The following is a 20230-nucleotide window of genomic DNA, read 5'->3' as shown; positions in this document are numbered from 1 at the left end:
ACCAGAGCAATTCCATCCATAGGGTTACTGTATCACGTGACAGCTGACTTCGAAGGCGCTCTGGGCCTATCATGATAACTTCCGTTTTTTCCAAGTTTAACATCAGGAAGTTGCAGGTCATCCAAGTTTTGATGTCTCCAAGACGTTCTGTGGAAAGATTGTTAAGTGTTCTATCACAATACCATATACAAGAACCAAGTCGAGCGTGTGGTTAAAACAATGAGTTGGTTTATTTACAGTCTGACAGAAACCAATTGATTCCAGCAAAGAAAGAAATGAAGTACCAAGGCTGTCATTATCGACATCCACATGAATGTTTAAGTCACCCACTATAATTACCATGTCCGTTTTAAGGACCAAACTCGTTAAGAACTGTGAAAATTCACATAAAAATTCAGAATAAGGACCTGGGGCCCTGTACACTATTACAAAGAGAACCGGCTGGATTATTTTCCAGGTTGGTTGTGAAAGACTGAAAGTCAGACTTTCAAATGAGTTATAATCCAGTTTAGGTTTAAGGTTTATTAAAAGGCAGGAGTCATAAATAGCTGCCACTCCACCCCCTTGGCCTGTGCCTCGGGGGATATGAGTATTAACATGACTTGGAGGAATCGCTTCGTTTAAGCTAAAGTACTCCCCATCCGATAGCCATGTTTCAGTAAGACAGAAAATATCAACATGGTTGTCAGATATTAGTTAATTTACTAAAACAGCTTTAGAGCACAGAGATCTAATATTCAAAAGTCCCCCTTTAATTCTCCTAGTTTGTTGCACAGTTGTGTTGTTACATTTAACTTTGATGAAGTTATTAAATATAACTCCTCGGTTGTTTACCTTTACCTTAAATAACGGTGTCCGTGGGGCAGAAACAGTTTCTATAGAGTTAATTACGCTGAGTGACTGCTCGGAAGGAAGCGCAGAGAAGTGTGTAAGACTGCGACTCTGCTTCCTGGTCGGAACTCTGGGTCATGGATTAAGTCCATTAAGAAACTGGGTCAGGTTCTTAGAAATGAGTTGAGCTCCATCCAAAGTTGGATGGATGCCGTCTCTCCTAATCAGACCAGGCACTCCCCAAAACGTCTTCCAGTGATCAACGAAGCCCACATTATTTACTGGGCACCACCTCGACAACCAGCGGCGGAATGACGACATGCGGCTATACATATCGTCACTGATCAAGTTTGGGAGGGGGCCAGAGAAAACTACGGTGTCCGACATTGTTTTAGCGTATGTACACACCGATTCCACGTTAACTTTTGTGACTTCCGAGTGGCGTAACCGGGAGTCATTACCGCCGACATGTATTACAATCTTACTGTATTTACGTTCATCCTTAGCCAGCAGTTTAAGATAAGACTCAATGTCGCCCGCTCTGGCCCCGGGTAAACAAGTGACTATTGCCCCTAGTTTCGCTAACGTTCCTCAGAATGGAGCTACCTATAACCAGAGTTGGCTTCTCAGCGGGTGTGTCGCTGAGTGGGGAGAAGCGGTTTGAAACGTGAAGTGGTTGGTGGTTAACCGTGTGCTTCGACTTAGACTTATGCTTACTCCGGACAGTCACCCAGCTTCCCGGCCGCTCGGGGGTTGCCGGGGGACGGTTAGCAGGAGCAAACGATACGTCTATATGGTACGCACCGACTACAGGAGATGGCTGGTTAACAGCAGCTACTGATGGAGTCTCCATGGTGCGGAGCCGTGCTTCTAACTCACTACGCCTCGCCGACAAGAGATCAAATATACTACACTTCTTACATGTACCATTATCCGTAAGGGAGGCAGAGGAATAGCTAACATGTGACACACCGAGCAAGAGAGAGCAGGGGAGGTAGGGAGGGAAGACATCACAAGGTTAGCTGCTAAGCAACTATTTGTTTAAACGACAAAGTGCTGGACGGTAAGGCGTTTAACAACGTCTCACGTAGATAATTCGCCGCTTGTACTGACAATATCAAGACAGAATCAACTTGGTATCGCAAGAGCTCTGAAAAAGTTCAATGACATCAAACACGCTGTCGACAGGAAGTGACGCAACAGACTCACCGCACCGCAATTCACACTCTGTAGATCCGATGAGTGGAGATGGTTTACTCTCAAATCCCAGTGCTAGAAAAAACGACAGAAGATTGAACACCTTGAGGAGCGCATTAATTACCTGGAGGAGGCCAACAAGGACCTGAAAGCCGACAAGGACTTCCTACTCGCCTAAATTAAGGAAGCCCCCAGCACACTTGCATCTTCTGGGAAAGGTACGAATGCACACATACAAACTGTTACTGCTGCTAAAAAAATAACTCTGAGCTTTCCTGCCAGTAAATGCTCTGAGAGTATAACCAGAGTGCAATCGCTTTTCCCCCAAACAAACTCTGTGTGTTAATTATCAACTACAGTGCAATAGAAAAAATAAGAAAGAAAAAGAAAAAATAATAATTAAAGTAATTATAACAAACCCTCTTCTTGTACATGTGCAGTTGTCTGCTCTCAAAAAAGTGACTGCATAAAAGCAGTTGTTTGCTTACTTATAAACATCTCTGCTTCTGCTACTTCCATGGGCTTTGTTAATAATAATTAGATAGAACTAAAGATAATATATCGATGTCTCGCTAATGGTATATTTTAGTAATCATTCTGAAAATCAGTGATTGAGATCTCTACAGCCTTGTATAGCTCTCTTGATCTCCTCAAGTTATTCTATGATTTCTGCAGTTTGGATTTTTAACCTCTGAAACAGAAAAATTTAAGAAAAAAATCTACTTACTGTATCATCCTAGTTTACTGTGCATTCTCTATCCATTATAGGGTTATTTTTGGTACAGGCAGGTAAAAGAGGACATTACTTCCTGGGCATCCTCTTTCTAGGCTGGTGAAGGCAGATATTGCTAGCCACAGAGTTGGGTAGGAAAGTATAATATAACCAGCCTAGAAGAAGGATGCAAAAGTAAGAAGGATCCTTTCTTATCTGCTAGTACTACAAAACCTATAGGGTGCCAAATCAACAATGCCAGAACAAGTCTGAAAAAGTGACCTATTTTCTTTGTTTTTTTGTTGTGTTCTTAAGTAACCACAACAGATGGACTGATCCGTCGCTATAAGGATGTCCTTCGGATCTTCAAAAAGTGTGGATCCATGAAGAAAGCCTTCGCGAAAATGAATATTGATCGAAACACGATTGCACGGTCAGCTATAATTGCTGAGCTCGCAGTTACTTTTCGGGACACATTCCAAGGTCTGCTGAAAGGTGACGAAGATCAAATGAGGATTTGTGTGCTTGCAGAGCGTTGCCGCGAGGCTATAAACGAGGAAATGGCCGAAACCATCACAGCATGCAAAAAAAATAGAAAAGTTCCTCCCAATAATGTATAACAATTGTTTAAATTTTGTTAAACAGTTGTTTAAACTTGCTGTTGAACTTTAAAAAAAGTTAATGTGTTTGTACATACACAATATATGTAGAAACTTTATATGTGTTTTGTGTTATGTTTTGTGTTGGGATACATAAAGGAAACAGTACCTCTTGACTTGTTTGTTGCTTTTGTTAAGGTATTAATATCATCTGACAGTGTAATAACACTTAATGACAGTTTGACGAAACATTCAAATTGTTCCACTTTACTTGAATTCAAAGAAAACAGTCGTGACACTGTTATAAAGTCATTTGGCAGTGTAGTTACACTTAACGACATCTTAAAGAAAGGGACAACATTTATGACACAATTGTAATGGTTTTGTGACAGCGAGTGTCAAAACCATCCATATAGGACGGTTTAATGTTGCTATGTCGATATGAAGCCAAACGTTTTTCTTAAGTTTGACAGTTAGGTCTGCTATGACATGTTTATGACAGGTTTTGTTGTCTTGGTTTATGTCAAGTGGTCATAACAAGGACATCTCAAACAATGTCACCTTTGCATCAAAAGTGACATAACTTACCGAATGACACTTAATGACAACTGTCATAAGTATTCATTCATATTTATGACAGCTGTCATGTCATGGTTATGACAAAGTTATGTCAGTCTTATGAACCCCCATTCAAGAAAAGTGTTACCCAAGTTTGTTGGATTTCCTTCCCTGTATGATACTGCTGGCACATTTCATTTTGTTGCATCTGCCTTAGGTTTGTGACTCACTTAAAGGTAGGAGTTATAGTATATTATTAGTTATAGCACAGCAGGTGTGGTTCTAGCTCTGGGTTTGTTCCCTGTACTGCTGTAGTTTGACAATTACTCACTTTTGAAGACAATATTCTTATACATGAACTATATGATTTAGGCAGCTTTTTTTTCTCATAACATTTGTCTTAGGGCCACAATTTCATAAATGATTTTAAGGAACTTTGATTATTAGGAACTTTACGGAAAATTGCTTTTAAACAGTGGGTAAGGCAGAACTTCATTCACAGCCTTTTTTTGTATAATAATTCCCTCTTCATTGTATATATGTTAACTGTTAAGTTCCACCTCAAAAATTGGTCAATTATTATTCGAAAAAGGCGCCATTGGCGGAGAAGAAGGAAGGCAGGACCCAAGGCATACGATGTCAATGAAGGCCACCGGTCTCTAATTACCCCAAAGGTCTCTTGATGAGATCTGAGGAAAGAGTGAGCAGGTGAAATAGACGTCGTCTGTCTCACGTCTGAGGCATTTAATGGCCGTTTTCACTTCAAAACCTGTCCCCTCTAAGTCAGGAAAGGATGATGTGACAAAACATCATTCAGCTGTTAAATGCGTAGCTGGATGTGCACTACTGTGCCATCTTTTTTCACCTTTAACAAGGCCCCGTACAAATGATGATGAACAAATGTGTGAAGTAAAAGCGGGTGCTGTAGTTTGCTTTTTGCTGGTTGTTTCTTTAGATGCCCTTGTGTTGCACACCGAAATGGAACAAACTAGCCAAACGCTAGATAAACTGGGTAACACTATTTTTAAGAAAGACTTTAGTTTATAAAACACAAAACATGACGTGTTCATGAGTACTGTGTATCTCTTTTTTAACCACTCAAAGCACTTGTATGTAGAACAATCTAGAAAACTACATTCATTTTTCACCCATTCACACCTACGGCAGCGGCCACAATGCAGGGCGGCACCTGCACCAGGACTCCAATTAACCATTCACACTGATCATACTTTTAAACAATTTGATTGTTGGACTGTCTAGTCCAAGTACACAGACTAGCGAACCCAGGGATTGAACCGCCAATCCCCTTTTTGAAGTACAACCCGCCTCTACCAGTGAGCCGCAGTTGTGACTGACAAAAATCCAGGCTGGCTGTTTGGTCTTCATCCATCCATTGGCTTAAGAGTTACATAGAGGAACTTTAGTTTTGCGTCACCGTAGACAAAGTATGCTTCTCAGCACCGGGTTCCCTTTAGAAAATCTCTCATTTTTCTGCAGCAGGCTTTTGACAGTCTGCAACCTTCCTTACCACCAGCGGGCAGTGGAGCCTGGTAAGCCTGCGGCAATGGTGATATGTGATTTCACATTTTGGCTCCAGTTAAGCAGCTTTGTTATAGTTGCTCTTCTAAACAGTTGGCCTCCACAGGTTTTGGGTCTCTCTGGTCTTATCCTTCTCTGAGGTTGGTGTGCCCACTCAGCATTTCGTGCTCAACCTGTTCCTCCTTGCACAAAGCAGCAGATATTGGTCCTGATGATTGGGTTGAGGACTTTCTATGGCCCTGTTCAGCTCAAATTTGAATTGCCTCCACATGCAAAAAATAGTCCTGTTTTGGGGGTTGTGTCATTGTTGCCCCTCTAGTTCACCTGTTGTTGATTCCATCAACACCAGTGCAGCTGAAACTGATTTTAAAAAACACTGCTACTCACCTTACCAGATAATTATCAGACAATTGCAATTTAAATCATGCCATTCGCTGATTAAAGATACATTTTTTGACCATAGTCTCCTCATCCATCATTTAGCTAGCCTGTGAGAGATTTTGGGCGTGACCTTGAGATCACAGATTTAATCGCTCATTAGGAGGGAAAATTTTCTTTTCATTTTCTGCCGGTCCAGACAGTTTTAAGTTAATTAGAGTCTATGTCAAATGGTCAGAGAACAGAGGAACAATTAAAGAAATCTTTCTAAATCAAAAATGAATAAATTGTGCTCTGTTTTTGTATATTTTCTGCAATCTCTTCTTCCGTTTATAATAATTATTTATTTGTCAATTTTTCAGTTGATTGTTTGAGCATGTTTGTTTATCAAGTAATAAACACATTGTATAGTTGAGGGTCTTTTGATATGCCAATATTATAGGTAGTTGGTCTTTTCAGTCCATCTGGGTAAGTACAATATCTTTATCAAAATTTGGTGGCATTTCATCTAGTATTATTGGATATTTGAGAGTTTTGTCCAGTTGACAATGCTAGATAAAATGTCAGGGGACATTGACATTAGGGTTCGCTGCAGTCAAGAGAAGTCATTCTCTAGGGACCATCGATATCTGTAAAAAAACTGTTTTAGATTAACATCAGACCATTATTCGCAGATTATTTGTGACTACTCTCAAGAGTGAACCATGTATGGTGGTGCAACATGTGGGTGTGAGGGGCTCCAGAAGAAGGCAGCGGAAAGTACAGTTGGAATATATGTTATTGTTCTTAGGATGCTCGTGCTCCACTTGTGAGGCGTCCCGACGCTCGCTCGTTGCACCCCCTCGCCGCCTCCCTGGGTCTTATATGGGGACACAATTAATGATTATTTCCCCCCAGCTGAGGCTCATTGCCTCCACCTGGCCCCGTTCCCGGAACCACTCCCCCTCTCTTCCCCCCTGCAGCCGAGCCGAAACCACACCCACCACCACATACCCCCACCGCCCGACTTAGGCCGGGGAGCTGTCCGGCCTAGCCTACTCCCCCCCCCTCCTCCCTCAAGAGGGCGGGAGAGGAAGTCTGCCACGACCATCTGCGCCCCCGGCCTATGGACCACCTTGAAGTTAAAAGGCTGTAGAGCCAGATACCACCGAGTGATCCGGGCGTTAGTATCCTTCATGCGGTGGAGCCATTGGAGCAGGGCGTGGTCCGAACAGAGGGTGAATGAGCGTCCCAGGAGGTAGTAGCGCAGGGAGCCCACCGGATGGCCAGGCACTCCTTCTCCACCGTGCTGTACCTGGCCTCCCTTTCCGACAGCTTCCGGCTGATGTAAACCATGGGGCGGTCGACCCCCTCCACCTCCTGGGACAAAACGGCCCCCAGCCCCCTGTCCTTCGCGTCGGTCTGCAGAGTAAAGGGGAGAGAAAAGTTAGGTGTGTGGAGGAGCGGTTCCCCACAGAGAGTCTCTTTTACCTTCTCAAACACCCGCTGGCCCTGCTCCGACCACTGGACCAGATCTGACGCACCTTTCCGGGTCAGGTCGGTCACGGTGCTGGTGAGGTCCGCAAAGCCTGCAATGAACCGCCTGTAATACCCTGCCAGCCCCAGAAACCGCCTCACCTCTTTTTTTGTCTTGGGACGCGGGCGGGCCGCAATAGCCGCCGTCTTGTCCACCTGAGGGCGCACCTGCCCGCCCCCCAAGTGGTACCCCAAATACCGTACCTCCCTCCGTCCAACTGCACACTTCCCCAGGTTGGTGGTGAGCCCGGCCCGCCTCAGCAACTCCAGCACTGCGTCCACCCGCCGCACGTGCTCCGCCCAGGTGGTGCTGTGGATGATGACATCATCCAGGTAGGCCGCGTATGCGGCGTGCGGCCGCAACGTGGCCGGGGCACCGAACAAGCCAAACGGAAGCGTGGTAAATTGGTACAAACCATACGGAGTGGAGAAATCCGTGACGACAGGGGAATCTGCCAGTAGCCGTTAGTTAAATCCAGGGTCGTAAAAAAACGTGCAGTGCCCAGCCGGTACAGGAGTTCGTCGACCCGGGGCATTGTGTAGGCATCGAATCGTGACACGTCGTTCACCCTGTGATAGTCACAGAACACAGAACCGTAAAGCCCCATCCTTCTGGGTCCTCGGAGAGACGGCCCTCACACAGGAGCGAGGTGGGATTCACCGCTTTTGGCACCTCCGGCCCCAGGTCCTCTCTTTCTGATACTGAGGAAACCAGAGAAACAGACTCCGCCTCCCTCCAGGCTTTCAGGAGGTTCAGGTGGTATATTTGTGTATCACCGCCCCTGTCAGACCGCACTACCTCATACTTGACATTCCCCACCTGGCGTGTGACCTCGAAGGGCCCTTGCCACTTAGCCAGGAGTTTAGACTTGGAAGAAGGAAGTAATACAAGTACCTTTTCTCCCGGTGTGAATTGTCGCAGCTTGGCTCCTCTGTTGTACAGCCGTTGTTGTCGTTCCTGGGCCCGGAGCAAATTCTCACGTGGAGGCCTGGGGGACCTCCCGGACTGAAAACAACAGAGGATCAAGCCATTTGTCCCAATACATTTACGGATCATGGACTTCAGTGTCTTATTCATACGTTCTACCAGCCCGTCTCGTCTGTCTGCGGGTGGTACACACTAGTACGAATGGACTTGATGCCCAGTAACCCATAAAGTTCTCTCAGTGTACGCGACATGAACTAGGTGCCCTTGTCCGTCAGAATCTCTTTCGGGATTCCGACCCGGGAGATGACCTGAAACAGAGCGCGACACTCTTTGCCGAGATATTGCGCAATGGCACAGCCTCCGGATATCGGGTTGCGTAATCCATGAGGACTAACACAAAGCGATATCCGCGTGCTCTCCGGTGAAATGGCCCGATGAGTTCCATCCCGATGCGTTCAAACGGAACCTCCACCAATGGTAGAGGACGTAACGGCGCCCTCGGGATGGCCGGGTGATTAACCAACTGACACTCCTGGCCAATAAAATCGGGTCATTATCCGGTCTCGTTTTTTCTTGTACCCCATGTGACCCGCCATCGGGTTATAGTGAGCCGCCTGGAAAATCGTTTCCCGGCGGCTTTTCGGCACCAGCAACTGGGTGTTTTCTTGTCCCGTCCGAGTGTCACGACTCACTCGATATAGTCTATCCCTAATCAATGAAAAGTGCGGATAAGACCGCGCTGCGTCAGGGCGCACCCTTTGACCATCTTATCACTCGTAGGCTGAGCGTAGAGTATCGTCACGAGACTGCTCGAGTGGAAAATCTTCCATTGAGTGAATTTCGGGGACCGACGGAGTCTCCACGGGAGGCCGCCGGGAGGCCGCCGGTGGCAGCCCCATGGCCGCCGTCTGCGCCTCTCCCGTCAGGCGAGATAGGAGCCTGATCGGCCATTCCTCCGCCGCCCAGCCACATGCTTCCGCCATCGCTCCTCAAGGCCTCCATGAACGCCTGGACATCGTTCTCCGCCGTCATGCGGTGGACCGGCTAGTGGTGTGGGCCTGGGTGCTGGGTGCCTGGCCGCCAGTTGCTCCAGCGCCTGGGCCTGTCTCCCCACCAGGGCCTGGAGTGCTAATTGCCGATTCGCCTCCGCCTGGTCGCGCTGGATGGCCGCCAATCATCTGGCCCAGCGCCATGATTGGTTGGGCCGGTATTTCTTGCTGGCGCTCGTCGTCTGCCATCGTCCGTCCCCCGCCGAGTTGGGCGCCACTGTTCGAAACCAGGCCCGCCACCACAGGTGGTGATCTGACGCCACCATCGACAGGATAAATTGTCTGTGCCCTCTGTAAACGAGTGTTGGAAACTAAGCGCTGTGCTTGGGTTTAGGTTCTCTTTCGGGTTAAGAGTCAGCAAAGTTGAAAAACAGGCAATGTCGAGCTCTCTCGTGTTGTTGCCTTTAATCACAAAGTTATCTGAGGACCGCCTCTGCTCACCAGTGGACAGTAGCTAAAACAACAGATTCCATCATTAGTCTTTGGACGACAGTTAGCAATGAGAGAGACAGGCTATTCTTGGAATAATGACTTATACACAGCCAGTTTCCTATATTTAATTATACTTATGGACGGCCGGGGAAATGCCCGGCTAAAGGTGGTGACAGAATACCTGCAGGAAACTTCGATTACTCCTGCATTGTTATGCTGGTATTATAAGTGAGAATGAGCCTAATACCATATTTTGTTTATGTTTCTGATTATTTTTAATGTTCAACTGTATTCCGGTTTTGTCATTTTTAGGGGACAGAATTCATTATAGAGGAAATAATTAAAATTCTATTTTCATTCTATGATGCAGCGGGTCTTACTAATTTTCTTCCCCAAGAGTGCTAAAATGTACAAACCATGAAGGCATTGACTTAATCTTCTTGACTTTTTTCTAACACTTCCCCTTCTTCCTTTCAGTGGTCGTGTTGTATTTGCAAGCCGTGGGAACCAAAGAATGGAGAGGGGTACGTTGAGTAACCTCTGGCAACCAATATATATATATTTCTACCGCCCTGCTGTGTTTAACATTGTGACGGCCCCTTGCCGTATTAGTCGGGTGTATGTCTCTTCTAATGGCAGGTGCCCAGAGAGTGCTGACTGGAGACACCTGGGAGGCCCGGTGCTCCTCTTTAAAGCTCCACCTTCTTGCCACCTGTGGGTGCTGATCACAACTCGGTGCCTCGTCGCCCCATGTGTGGAAACAGCTGGCCAAAGAGCTAAAAAAACGCTTTCTTTTGGGGGAACCGTCTCATCTCCCTCATCAATATCATAATGCTCAGCTATTTTCAGCAGTTGCGCCTTTGTACAAATATCTAAACCCTCCTCTGAGGGAGAGGCCACGAAGTGCTCCACATTCTCCATTCTGAGTGTGCCTGCAAATCAATGTAAGGAACAGTGAAGTCCACCAGTGCACAGCGAACAGACTGTAGCATAGCAAGCATAACAGTGCGCCCCTCTAGCTGACTGTCTCACCATGAATTACATAAATAGGCTCAACCCTGGTCTTCATGCAGTTACTGGCGGTGGGAATTTATGCACTAAAAGCCAGTGGCGAGAGAAAGCCACCTGGCAACTTGCCCTGGACCACGGACGTGCTCCCGAGACAAGACGCTCTGACCGCGGTCACTGCAACACTAATGAAACAAACAAGACGGAACCCAAAGCGGTAATGCCACTGAACCAGACAGGGGAACACCGTTAGCATCAAAGCTACGTGGAGGACACCAGCCTACCTTGATTTACCATCCTCCCCCAGACTAGCCACCCAAGTGTCGCAGTACAACCCTACCGTCTGCACCTCCCCCAAAAAACGTCGGCCTCCTGCTAAAAAAAACATCTACGCACCCCACCTACACTCTGTGACGTAAGTTGTCAAACCTTTAATGACCAGTGTGACAAGATGGTCGCAGTTGTAAATGAAAAAAGAACTCAAGTACACACCTTGTGCTTTCGGGAGGGTTGATTTATTCAAAATACACTCGTCAAACAATTCGCTGTGCCCTAGCCTTTCTCCCCTTTTCCATGTGCTCACGTCTCTTTTATCTCCTCCAAGATGGCCTCCTGTCTCTTCCAGGGTATAGGTCAAAACCCACCATAGAGTTAGGTCTCCCACTGGCCTGGCGACAGAACAAAACACCACCCGTGGTGGTGACACCCTGACACAACACCCTCTTTTATCCTTGGTTTGACTTGACCTTTTCATGCCATGTTTGGTTAGAGTGAAGAGAGTGTAACTGTGACATTTGTCAAACCAGCTAACATGGGCAGTAGCAATCTTAGTAAATACAAACTACCCGCTACCGCAAGATGGATCACCAGGGATCCCGGACGAGCCCCCAACTGTCACGACCCAGCTCGGGCAGCCATGACAAGATGAGGGAGACGCAGACGGGTACAGCGTTTATTTAAATTCAATTCAATTCACTTCCCTTTATTTTGTATAGCCCAAAATCGCAAATTACAAATTTGCCTCAGAGGGCTTTACAGTCCGGAAACCCTCACATCGGCACAGGAAAAACTTCCCAACATATGAAAAAACGCTTCAATGGGGAAAAAAGGGAAGAAACTTTAGGGAGAACGTCAGAGGAGGGATCCCTCTCCCGGGATGGACAGACTGCAATGGATGTCATGTGTACAGTATCAACAATGTAAAAGATGTACAATACATTCAATTTCTCAAACAGAAATGATACAAGTAATTGCAAGTAGCAGAACAAGTGTACTGCAGGACCACTGCAGGGACAACCACCATCAGGTCGAACCACCATCCACAGAGGCTTCTGTGGGGAGGGAGAGCAGAAAGATGTTGGTTTACGATGACAGTAATATGAATCATATTTAAAGTAATGATGATGGCAGCAGCAGGTGTCAGCAGAGCCATGCCAGGAGTCAGAACCGGGATCCGCACGGAACTACGATCCACGGAGACCTGCTAGGCGAGAAAGCACAAAGAACTCCCGGAAAGAAGCTGAATTTGTGATGTACATTAATAAAACATGGATGATTGTGGAAGGAGAGAGTGAGAGTTTGAGAGTGAGAGAGGGGCTCGGTGTGTTCTAAGAAGTCCCTCGGCAGTCTAAGCCTAGAGCAGCTTAACTAAGGGCTGGTCCAGGCTAACCTGAGCCAGCCCTAACTATAAGCAATATCAAAGAGGAACGTTTTAAGCTTTATCTTAAATGAGCTGACCGAGTCTGCCCCCCGGAATGAAAGGAAGCTGGTTCCACAAAAGAGGAGCTTGATAACTGAAGGCTCTGGCCCCCATCCTTTTAAAACTCTAGGAACCACAAGTAGCCCAGCATCCACGGAGTGCAGATGCCTTGTAGGGCAGTACGGTGTAACAAGCTCTTTAAGATAAGACGGTGCCTCACCAGCAAGTGCCTCTGCATCACTTTGAGACAGGAAGTTCTTGATTTTCGATATATTACGTAGATGAAAAAAGGCAGTCCTTGAAGTCTTCTTTATATGAGAGTTGAAGGACATATCCTGGTCCAAGAGAACTCCAAGAGAACTCCAAGATTTCTGACGGTGCTGTTGGATACCAGAGCAATTCCATCCATTATTTAGCTCTTTGGCCAGGGTTGTCCCCACATGGGGAGACAAGGCACCGAGTTGTGATCAGCCCCCACAGGTTGCAAGAAGGCTGAGCGCCGGGCCCCCCAGGTGTCTCCAGTCAGCACTCTCCGGGCACCTGCCATTAGAAGAGACATACACCCGAGTAATACGGCAAGGGACCGTCACAATGACATTAGCTACTTTCAGTCAGAAATTAAGAAGGATGGGGCGGTGAGTTATTAAGCTTAAGGCTAGAGACGACTCACTGCAGACTCACAAGACTGTTGTTGTAGAAGAAGTGTCTGCCGCTTTGCTTGCTCACAGAAGTGTAAAAAACGTCTGAAGAAAATGTAATATACCTGACTCAAACCAATGAATTATTAGCAATGATTAAGGAATACATTACATTACATTACATGTCATTTAGCTGACGCTTTTATCCAAAGCGACGTACAATAATTGCATTTCCACATACGTAGATACAAACTCAGAAAACAAGTAACAAGAAAGTACATTTTTCATCAAATAAGCAGTTACAAAACATGTTATAGAAAAGTGCCATTATAAGTACAATTTAAGTGCTATCATTTGTTAGTGCTACGGTTTGCTAGTGTTTTAGTCAAGGTAGAGTCTAAAGAGGTGTGTCTTGAGTTTTCGACGGAAGATGTAGAGGCTCTCTGCAGTCCTGATGTCATCGGAGAGCTCATTCCACCATCTCGGAGCCAGGACAGCAAAGAGTCGCGATCTCGTCGAGTGCTTTTCTCTCAGTGAGGGAGGAACAAGCCGCTTTGCAGATGCAGATCGAAGTGTGCGAGTTGGGATGTAGGGTTTCACCATGTCCTGGATGTAGACTGGGCAGGAAGTGTGTCGTACATAAATTAAAAGGAACTCATTAATTCTGTTTCTGATGCTTGACAAACGGAATTCATATCGGTAAGATTCCTTTTTTTGTTCTCATCAAATATACAACGTCTCCTCCTCAAAATATATTCAGTAGATCCTGAAGGTGACTTTCAATTCAATACTGCTTCATTGAATTTCTTCCCCTTTTCTTCACTTCTCCCAATCACAGATTTCTGTGTGCCCCCTCATCTTCTTTACTTATAACATTCCATCTTTAGTTGGTGTATACACCCATTTTGAAACTCTTAAGTCAACACGGATGTGGCATTGCCACCGCTAAGCCTTTCCCATCGATAGTCCTCACACCTTTTTAATTCCACGTGGCGGGGCTTTGAGCAAACATCAGCCAAGCACGGAGTGAGCAGATCATTGAGCTTGAATGTTGTTGCATTTCAGCATCGTAGCTTGATGTCATTTCTAAATGTAATTTGATCTCTTCAAAAACTTGTGCACATGCACGAAAACAAACAATTTGAATCAAGTATGTGTTTTATCAAATGGCTATATTCCAATATGATGTCTCCAGCTAATCCACCCTTCATCGTAGAGTGATATTTAATGTATGTCCCTCCTCCGCACACTAAGTGGTTTCCTGATCACAGGACACTTCCTTCATTCCATCCCTCACATGTTCACTCCCGAATCCTCCCTGGGGCCCCATGGGGGACGAGCGACATTAACTTTGCATCTTGCTATCCAAATATTGTGCAATAAATCCTTGGAGGGTGGCAGTACTTTAGACTGTAAAACCTCATGAATAAGTTGTACGACACACTTCCTTGCCATACCTGCAGATTTCCTCAGGAACTGTTGTACTGTGATGTGCCTGAACTGCATTTTAACTACCTTAAACAAAAATGAGATCAGAATAACTTGAGTCAGTTGAAATACACAGTGTGTATACATTGCAATAGTGAATTCATTTGATAGACCTATTCTTATAGCCTTTACTGAAACCAATGTTTGCTTTTCTCTTTGTTGTGCTTATTCTAAGACAATGAAAGTCATTCCATAAAGTAATCCTCTAACCTTTGACATACGTCCCAGAATGTATTAACCAAGTGGGACTATAAACCAAAGGTCCTCAGCACCAAAAATTCAAACACTAAAAAGACATCTGATGTGATTTTCGATACTACTGAATGCCTCCTGAAGGTCCACCAGGCTCCCTTTGTGTGGCCTTGGTAATGGCTGGGCCCGGGGACGGAGTTGATGGCCTGGATTAGGTGCAAAGATGAGTGGAGCTATTGAGACAGTGCCACGTTAAATAGGTCATTATACGGTGCTAGTCGAAGCCAGGCCCGGAAAGTGTGACACTGTCAGTCCGGTGTCATTTCTTTGGGGACAAGAGAGTGAGCTCCTAGCACAATGAAGCACGGTTTGATACAGCGTGGTCGTGTACTCGCAAAAGGAGATTCATATTCATCCATTTTTAATCAGAAATTATTCTGTTGGTACTAGGGATTGTTGCTAAATTTCATTCACATCATTGTATAATTGTTTTGATGGGAGCCTAATAACATGCTGAATCATGAATCAACTCTGTTATTACCACTAATAGTCACTCTACTTTTGTAGTTTGGCAGGACAGAGGTAATCGATAACACTCGGAATCCGGATTTTGTCAGGAAGTTTGTCCTGGATTTCTTCTTTGAAGAGAAACAAAATCTACGGTTTGATGTGTAAGTATCTTTGACTGTATTTCATTCAGTCTGAACCTCGACTCATTTCTTCTGCGTGCTATGGATTCATGGTCACCACCCAAAAAAGCCTGTGATTGGATAAGTGAACAGGCTGATCACAAATCAATTCAATTCTGAAAGGAAGTGAAAAGAAAAAAGGTCACTTACCAAGGTTTGTTAATTTCCTTTTGATGTAGTATCTTCTATACCTGTTATCCTTAATTAATCCATGCCTCTGTAGCTGTAACAAGGACCTGAAATGTGTTTTCATTGCGCAGTGGGGTCTGTGTGGCAGAAGCTTTTAGAGCAGTGTTTCTCAACTGGTGGGTCGCGACCCACTACAAACGGTGGGTCGCGGCCCTTCCCCCGACACCGCTAGCGCAACTCCCCCCCCCCCCCCGTTGACCGATCGATCACGGGTCGCGGCTTGTCATTAAGGGGTGCAGGTTGGTCCCGGAGCCAGACAAGTTGAGAACCACTGTTTTAGAGAGTTTGAACTTGTAAAGCAAATGAACTTGTGCACAATATTCTCATTTTTTGAGTTTCACCTGTAAATGGAACAGGAACATTGTGATGACACTATTATGCTGTTGTGGACATCATTTAAACATGCTTTGTAGGGTCATTTCCTATTTTCAATGATATAGTCTTTGTGAAACAACTCAGATACTACAGGAGAATTCAATATGCTTTCATATTTTATTTTATTTTAAGACACTAGTAAGACACCCCAGAACATCAACAGACATAATATATTTTGCCTCCATAACTATATGAAACAAAGCATCGTAGCTTAGTCGGTTGCACCTATGATTTCACCTATGCACCTATGAATACTTTTTTTCATGGTGATGTGTGTGAAGTTTGTCTTGTGATTGTCTGTTTCCACCTGTGTCCAATCACTTGCACCTCCCTTGTGTATTTAAGCCCTGTGTGCCTGGTGTCCCTTGTTGAGTCATTGTCTTCCCTGCTTCTACCTGCACCAGCCCCTTGTCAGACTACGTTTATTTTCTCCCTAAAAATTGCCAAGTGGCCAACCAATATTTTACTATGTAATTAGCACAGTGATAAAAGTAAAACGAATGAATGCTTTAGCCAACCACCTCAGTGTCATTGTCACAACAGTATAGCAACACACTGCAACACCATGTCCAACTCATTTTCAGTGGTAAATGTAGCGTGATTGCACGGTAGAACGAGCAAAATAGCTTAGTAAATGATCAGACTTTAATTTTCATACTCTCATTGTAAATATATACAGTACCAGATAAAAGTACCTTAGACTGGTACTGTACATATATCTACAAACACATGGTCATTGCCTGATATTCCATCAATGAGAACATAGTATCACCGGCTATTATTATCCAGTCACAGCACAGCAGGCTAGGACAAAGCACTCCTGGGAAAAGCCAAACAGAGGAAAAAATTGATAATAGCTTGCACTTTAAAATGAGTCAGTAATATACTGATCACCCATATTCAGGTACTATAGATACTTGGTTTAGTAAGGTAAAAATCGCGACGAGAGATGTGTAGTGTATAAAAAAGCGAGGGAATGTAGTAAACTGTAGTGTAATGTAGTGTCACTAGTTCTTCCTGTCTCATTGCTCTATTTGTTCCCTACAGGTACAATGTGGACTCCAGAAGCTGCAACATATCCAAACATGTGAGCAACAACTCAAATGGCTCAGCGCTGAACTGTCAGCCCTCCAAATGTATCGCATTGTATTCAGCATTACTCACATTGCTAAAGCTAATCTGCTGTGAATGAGGTCAGCGGCTGATGATGATTTGACACGAGTGCTGTAAATACCTTTGGTGTGTTGAGATTCTAGAATGTAAATCCAGCCTGTGACTGAGTTTTCTTTTCGCCCCCCCCCCCCCCCCCCCCATGTGGAAGAGCAGAAGGTGAGTTGCGTATATATCCGGATCGCACTATCCTATCATATACCAGCCTATCCTAGCCTTCATTCCTCTCCTTTTAATATTTTTCCAATATATCTGTCCGCAGAAGAGTATTGTTTTATCCTCTTTATTTTCATCCTATTTCTTCACATTCTTTAATTTCATCAAGGACAGGGTCAGTAATAGCAGCGGTACTTGATGCATTGGGAGCATTTGGCAACCATTGGTTCTGCCCAGGAAAGCCAATGCAGAAATGACTCAAACATTGCAGTCTCTCTGATACATCACCTGGAGGCGGCTCTTTATCTTATAAAAACGGAATAGAAGTCTATGAGAAAAGGACTTTACCTCTCTCTTGATTTATTCCCTCAGTAACCTTTTTAAACATGAGTTGATGGTCTCAATCTCTAGTTGAGGTCGCTGCCATCAGAGTCGTGTCCTGCATTTCTAGTGTTGGTTCATCGGTGGCAAAAAAGCCAAGATGGCAAGGGTTGAATCGCCAAAGACCAGTCTTCAAAAATGTTAGCTTTTGTTAGCTCACAACCAATGGGTGATGTCACAATGAATGCGTTCACTTTCTATCCAGTTAATTGTTGGGAGTGATACTCACACACCTGAAAACTATGCACAAGATTCCCATTGTATTTCCCATGCCCATCATTTAATAATTTCTTACCTTCACTAGCAAATGGCCGGGGCCCTCTAGGGCGACTGCAACACGTAGGGAGGTTGAACATCATTCATTTGCACTGTATAGATGCGAAAACACTAGATAATCAGAAACATTTTCTTTTGTGGGCGATTTTGTACATTACAGCAACCCTAAACTTAAGTTATTCACAATCCTGTCTTGCCATGCAATTAATTTTTTTCCTAATATTTTTGATCCACACCCAAGCACTTTCTGGGCCAGACCTTCTGTACACTCGGAGAAATCATCGGCTCCACAGGAGGGCGGCTGGAGAAGACCCTATCGTAAGTCCCCCTACAGCATCCTGTCTCTTGTATCAATGACACATTCCTGCTCTTTTTTTTCCTTTGTGGTTTGTTGAATTGTAATCAAGAAAAAATAATGAACATTAATAATTTGTGTGACGTGCAAATGATAATATTATGAGCCCGATTCATTCATGAGTCAACACATTAATGCAGTGTAGAATCACCACGATTAATAAATGTTCTCATCTATTACGTATGTGTGAGAGGTCAGATTAGAACCACTACACGCTAAGCCCTTAAAGTCAGTAATGTAAAGTAAACTAAAGCAGGCAAATCTGCTCAAAGTATCTGCTTGGTTACATGTGGATGCAAGAAAGCACTTTTTTATTTTACCTTATAAAAGAGGGGACTGGATTGATTTGTGGCGCAGACCCTGTTCAGTTAGCTTTTTGGCCGCAACGAATCCGTCCTGATCTCCCTTCTGCCCGAAGGAGGGACTTTATATCAATAAGGTTTGTGAGATCAATTCCATGGGATTATGTGCAAGCATATGGTAGCATACATGTAGCGGCAATCTTAATTCCGTCTTCGTGGATCGATATTACCACTACTTTTAACAGTCTGTGTTTTGGGCCGTGAGCTTGACGCTTAATGAAAGTAGGCAGCAACTTCGTTTTATAAAGATTTACTTGCATACGATAAACATTCAGTGCTCGACTTGGCACAACGGTCAAAAAACTGTATAGCTCCACAGACTGATAAACCTCGACTGAAGCTATGACGTCATCAGCTACGTAACTTAAAGGAGCCTTGACACATTTTGATGAAAACAATAAACACACCTTGTTAAGGCAAATATGGCTCTTACAATACAGTTATCATCTATGTAAAGCTGTCACCTGCAAACAGCATCGTTGACATGTTTTAGAGCAGTGGTTCTCAATTAGTCTGGCTGCGGGATCCACCACCACCATAACACGGCCCAAATGTTCCACCTTCTGTTGGCAACATAGATACTCAGATAACCCTACCACCTTTTTTCATCACTGAATGAACTTTTATTGGGACAATTACTCACACATCACAAACCTGCCAAAAGCTCCAGTTGATTAATCATATCTGCACTGTGTCCATTAATGGACAAGTTACACAAGACCTTTGTCTTAGGGATGTTTATAATGTCTCAATGATCAATTGTGGACAATAGAATTTAAAGACACTGAAAAGGGGACCCGTATTATCTTCAGCACTGTCTGCTGTTCTAGAGGATGGCATTTCCAGAAATACTTTACAGATATTATTGCTAAACCATTTCCATGTTAAAAATGCAACTTATTGGCTGTTGCTCAGCAGTGGCCCTCCAGCTAACTCAGTGCCATTTAGTTCTGTGCATGTAGCGTGCACCGTGGTCCATCACAGCTTTTCAACAAAAAGTAGCTGCTACAAGCAGCTGCGACAGAGAGGGAATGGGTTAGTCTCCACCAGGGTTTCAATATCGCAAGCATTTATTTGATCCCTAATGTCACGTAGAAATACTGAACAGTCCAAATTCAAAATGATTATCCTCCAAACATACAAAAATAACATTACTTAAATGCCTTGTGGCCTCAATTGCTTAAAAAAAACATCAAAAACTAATGATCCCTTGATACAGGCCTTGTGTCCTTGGCTTTGTCACAAAAATACCGGATTCAGCCCCCATCACAAGCGGAGCAGTTTGGAGTGTGCAAAGGGTGAGTGACAACAGCAGACAAAAGAAGAGAGAGAGGTTGCAAACAAGGAACTAGAATGTATTTCAGCAGGAAAGGCAGAGGAATATGCAAATACGGAGGAGGGCGACAGGAGGGGGGAGAAGAGGGAGCAATCAAGTTGGGAAAAGAGAGTTGGTGCGATAGACGGAGAGACAGAAGGAGACTGATTTGTGTATGTGCTGTCATTTAGAAAGACTG

General features: G+C 44.6%; 1 protein-coding gene across 1 annotated transcript in view; it reads left to right on the top strand.

Annotated features, from left to right (window-relative positions):
- The window catches only part of LOC119223277 (copine-9-like), a 71289-nt gene that overhangs the window by 10354 nt on the left and 40705 nt on the right, over positions 1-20230 (top strand). Inside the window, exons 3-6 of the mRNA XM_037480492.2 lie at positions 10216-10262; positions 15331-15434; positions 17064-17103; positions 18238-18317. Coding sequence (XP_037336389.2) covers positions 10216-10262; positions 15331-15434; positions 17064-17103; positions 18238-18317 — 271 coding nt within the window. The remainder of the gene's footprint in view (positions 1-10215; positions 10263-15330; positions 15435-17063; positions 17104-18237; positions 18318-20230) is intronic.

Source organism: Pungitius pungitius, chromosome 1 (assembly GCF_949316345.1).
Source record: "Pungitius pungitius chromosome 1, fPunPun2.1, whole genome shotgun sequence".
Taxonomy (NCBI): Eukaryota; Metazoa; Chordata; class Actinopteri; order Perciformes; family Gasterosteidae; genus Pungitius; species Pungitius pungitius.
The sequence above is the reverse complement of the archived record's forward strand: the minus strand, read 5'-3'. Positions and strand labels throughout refer to the sequence as shown.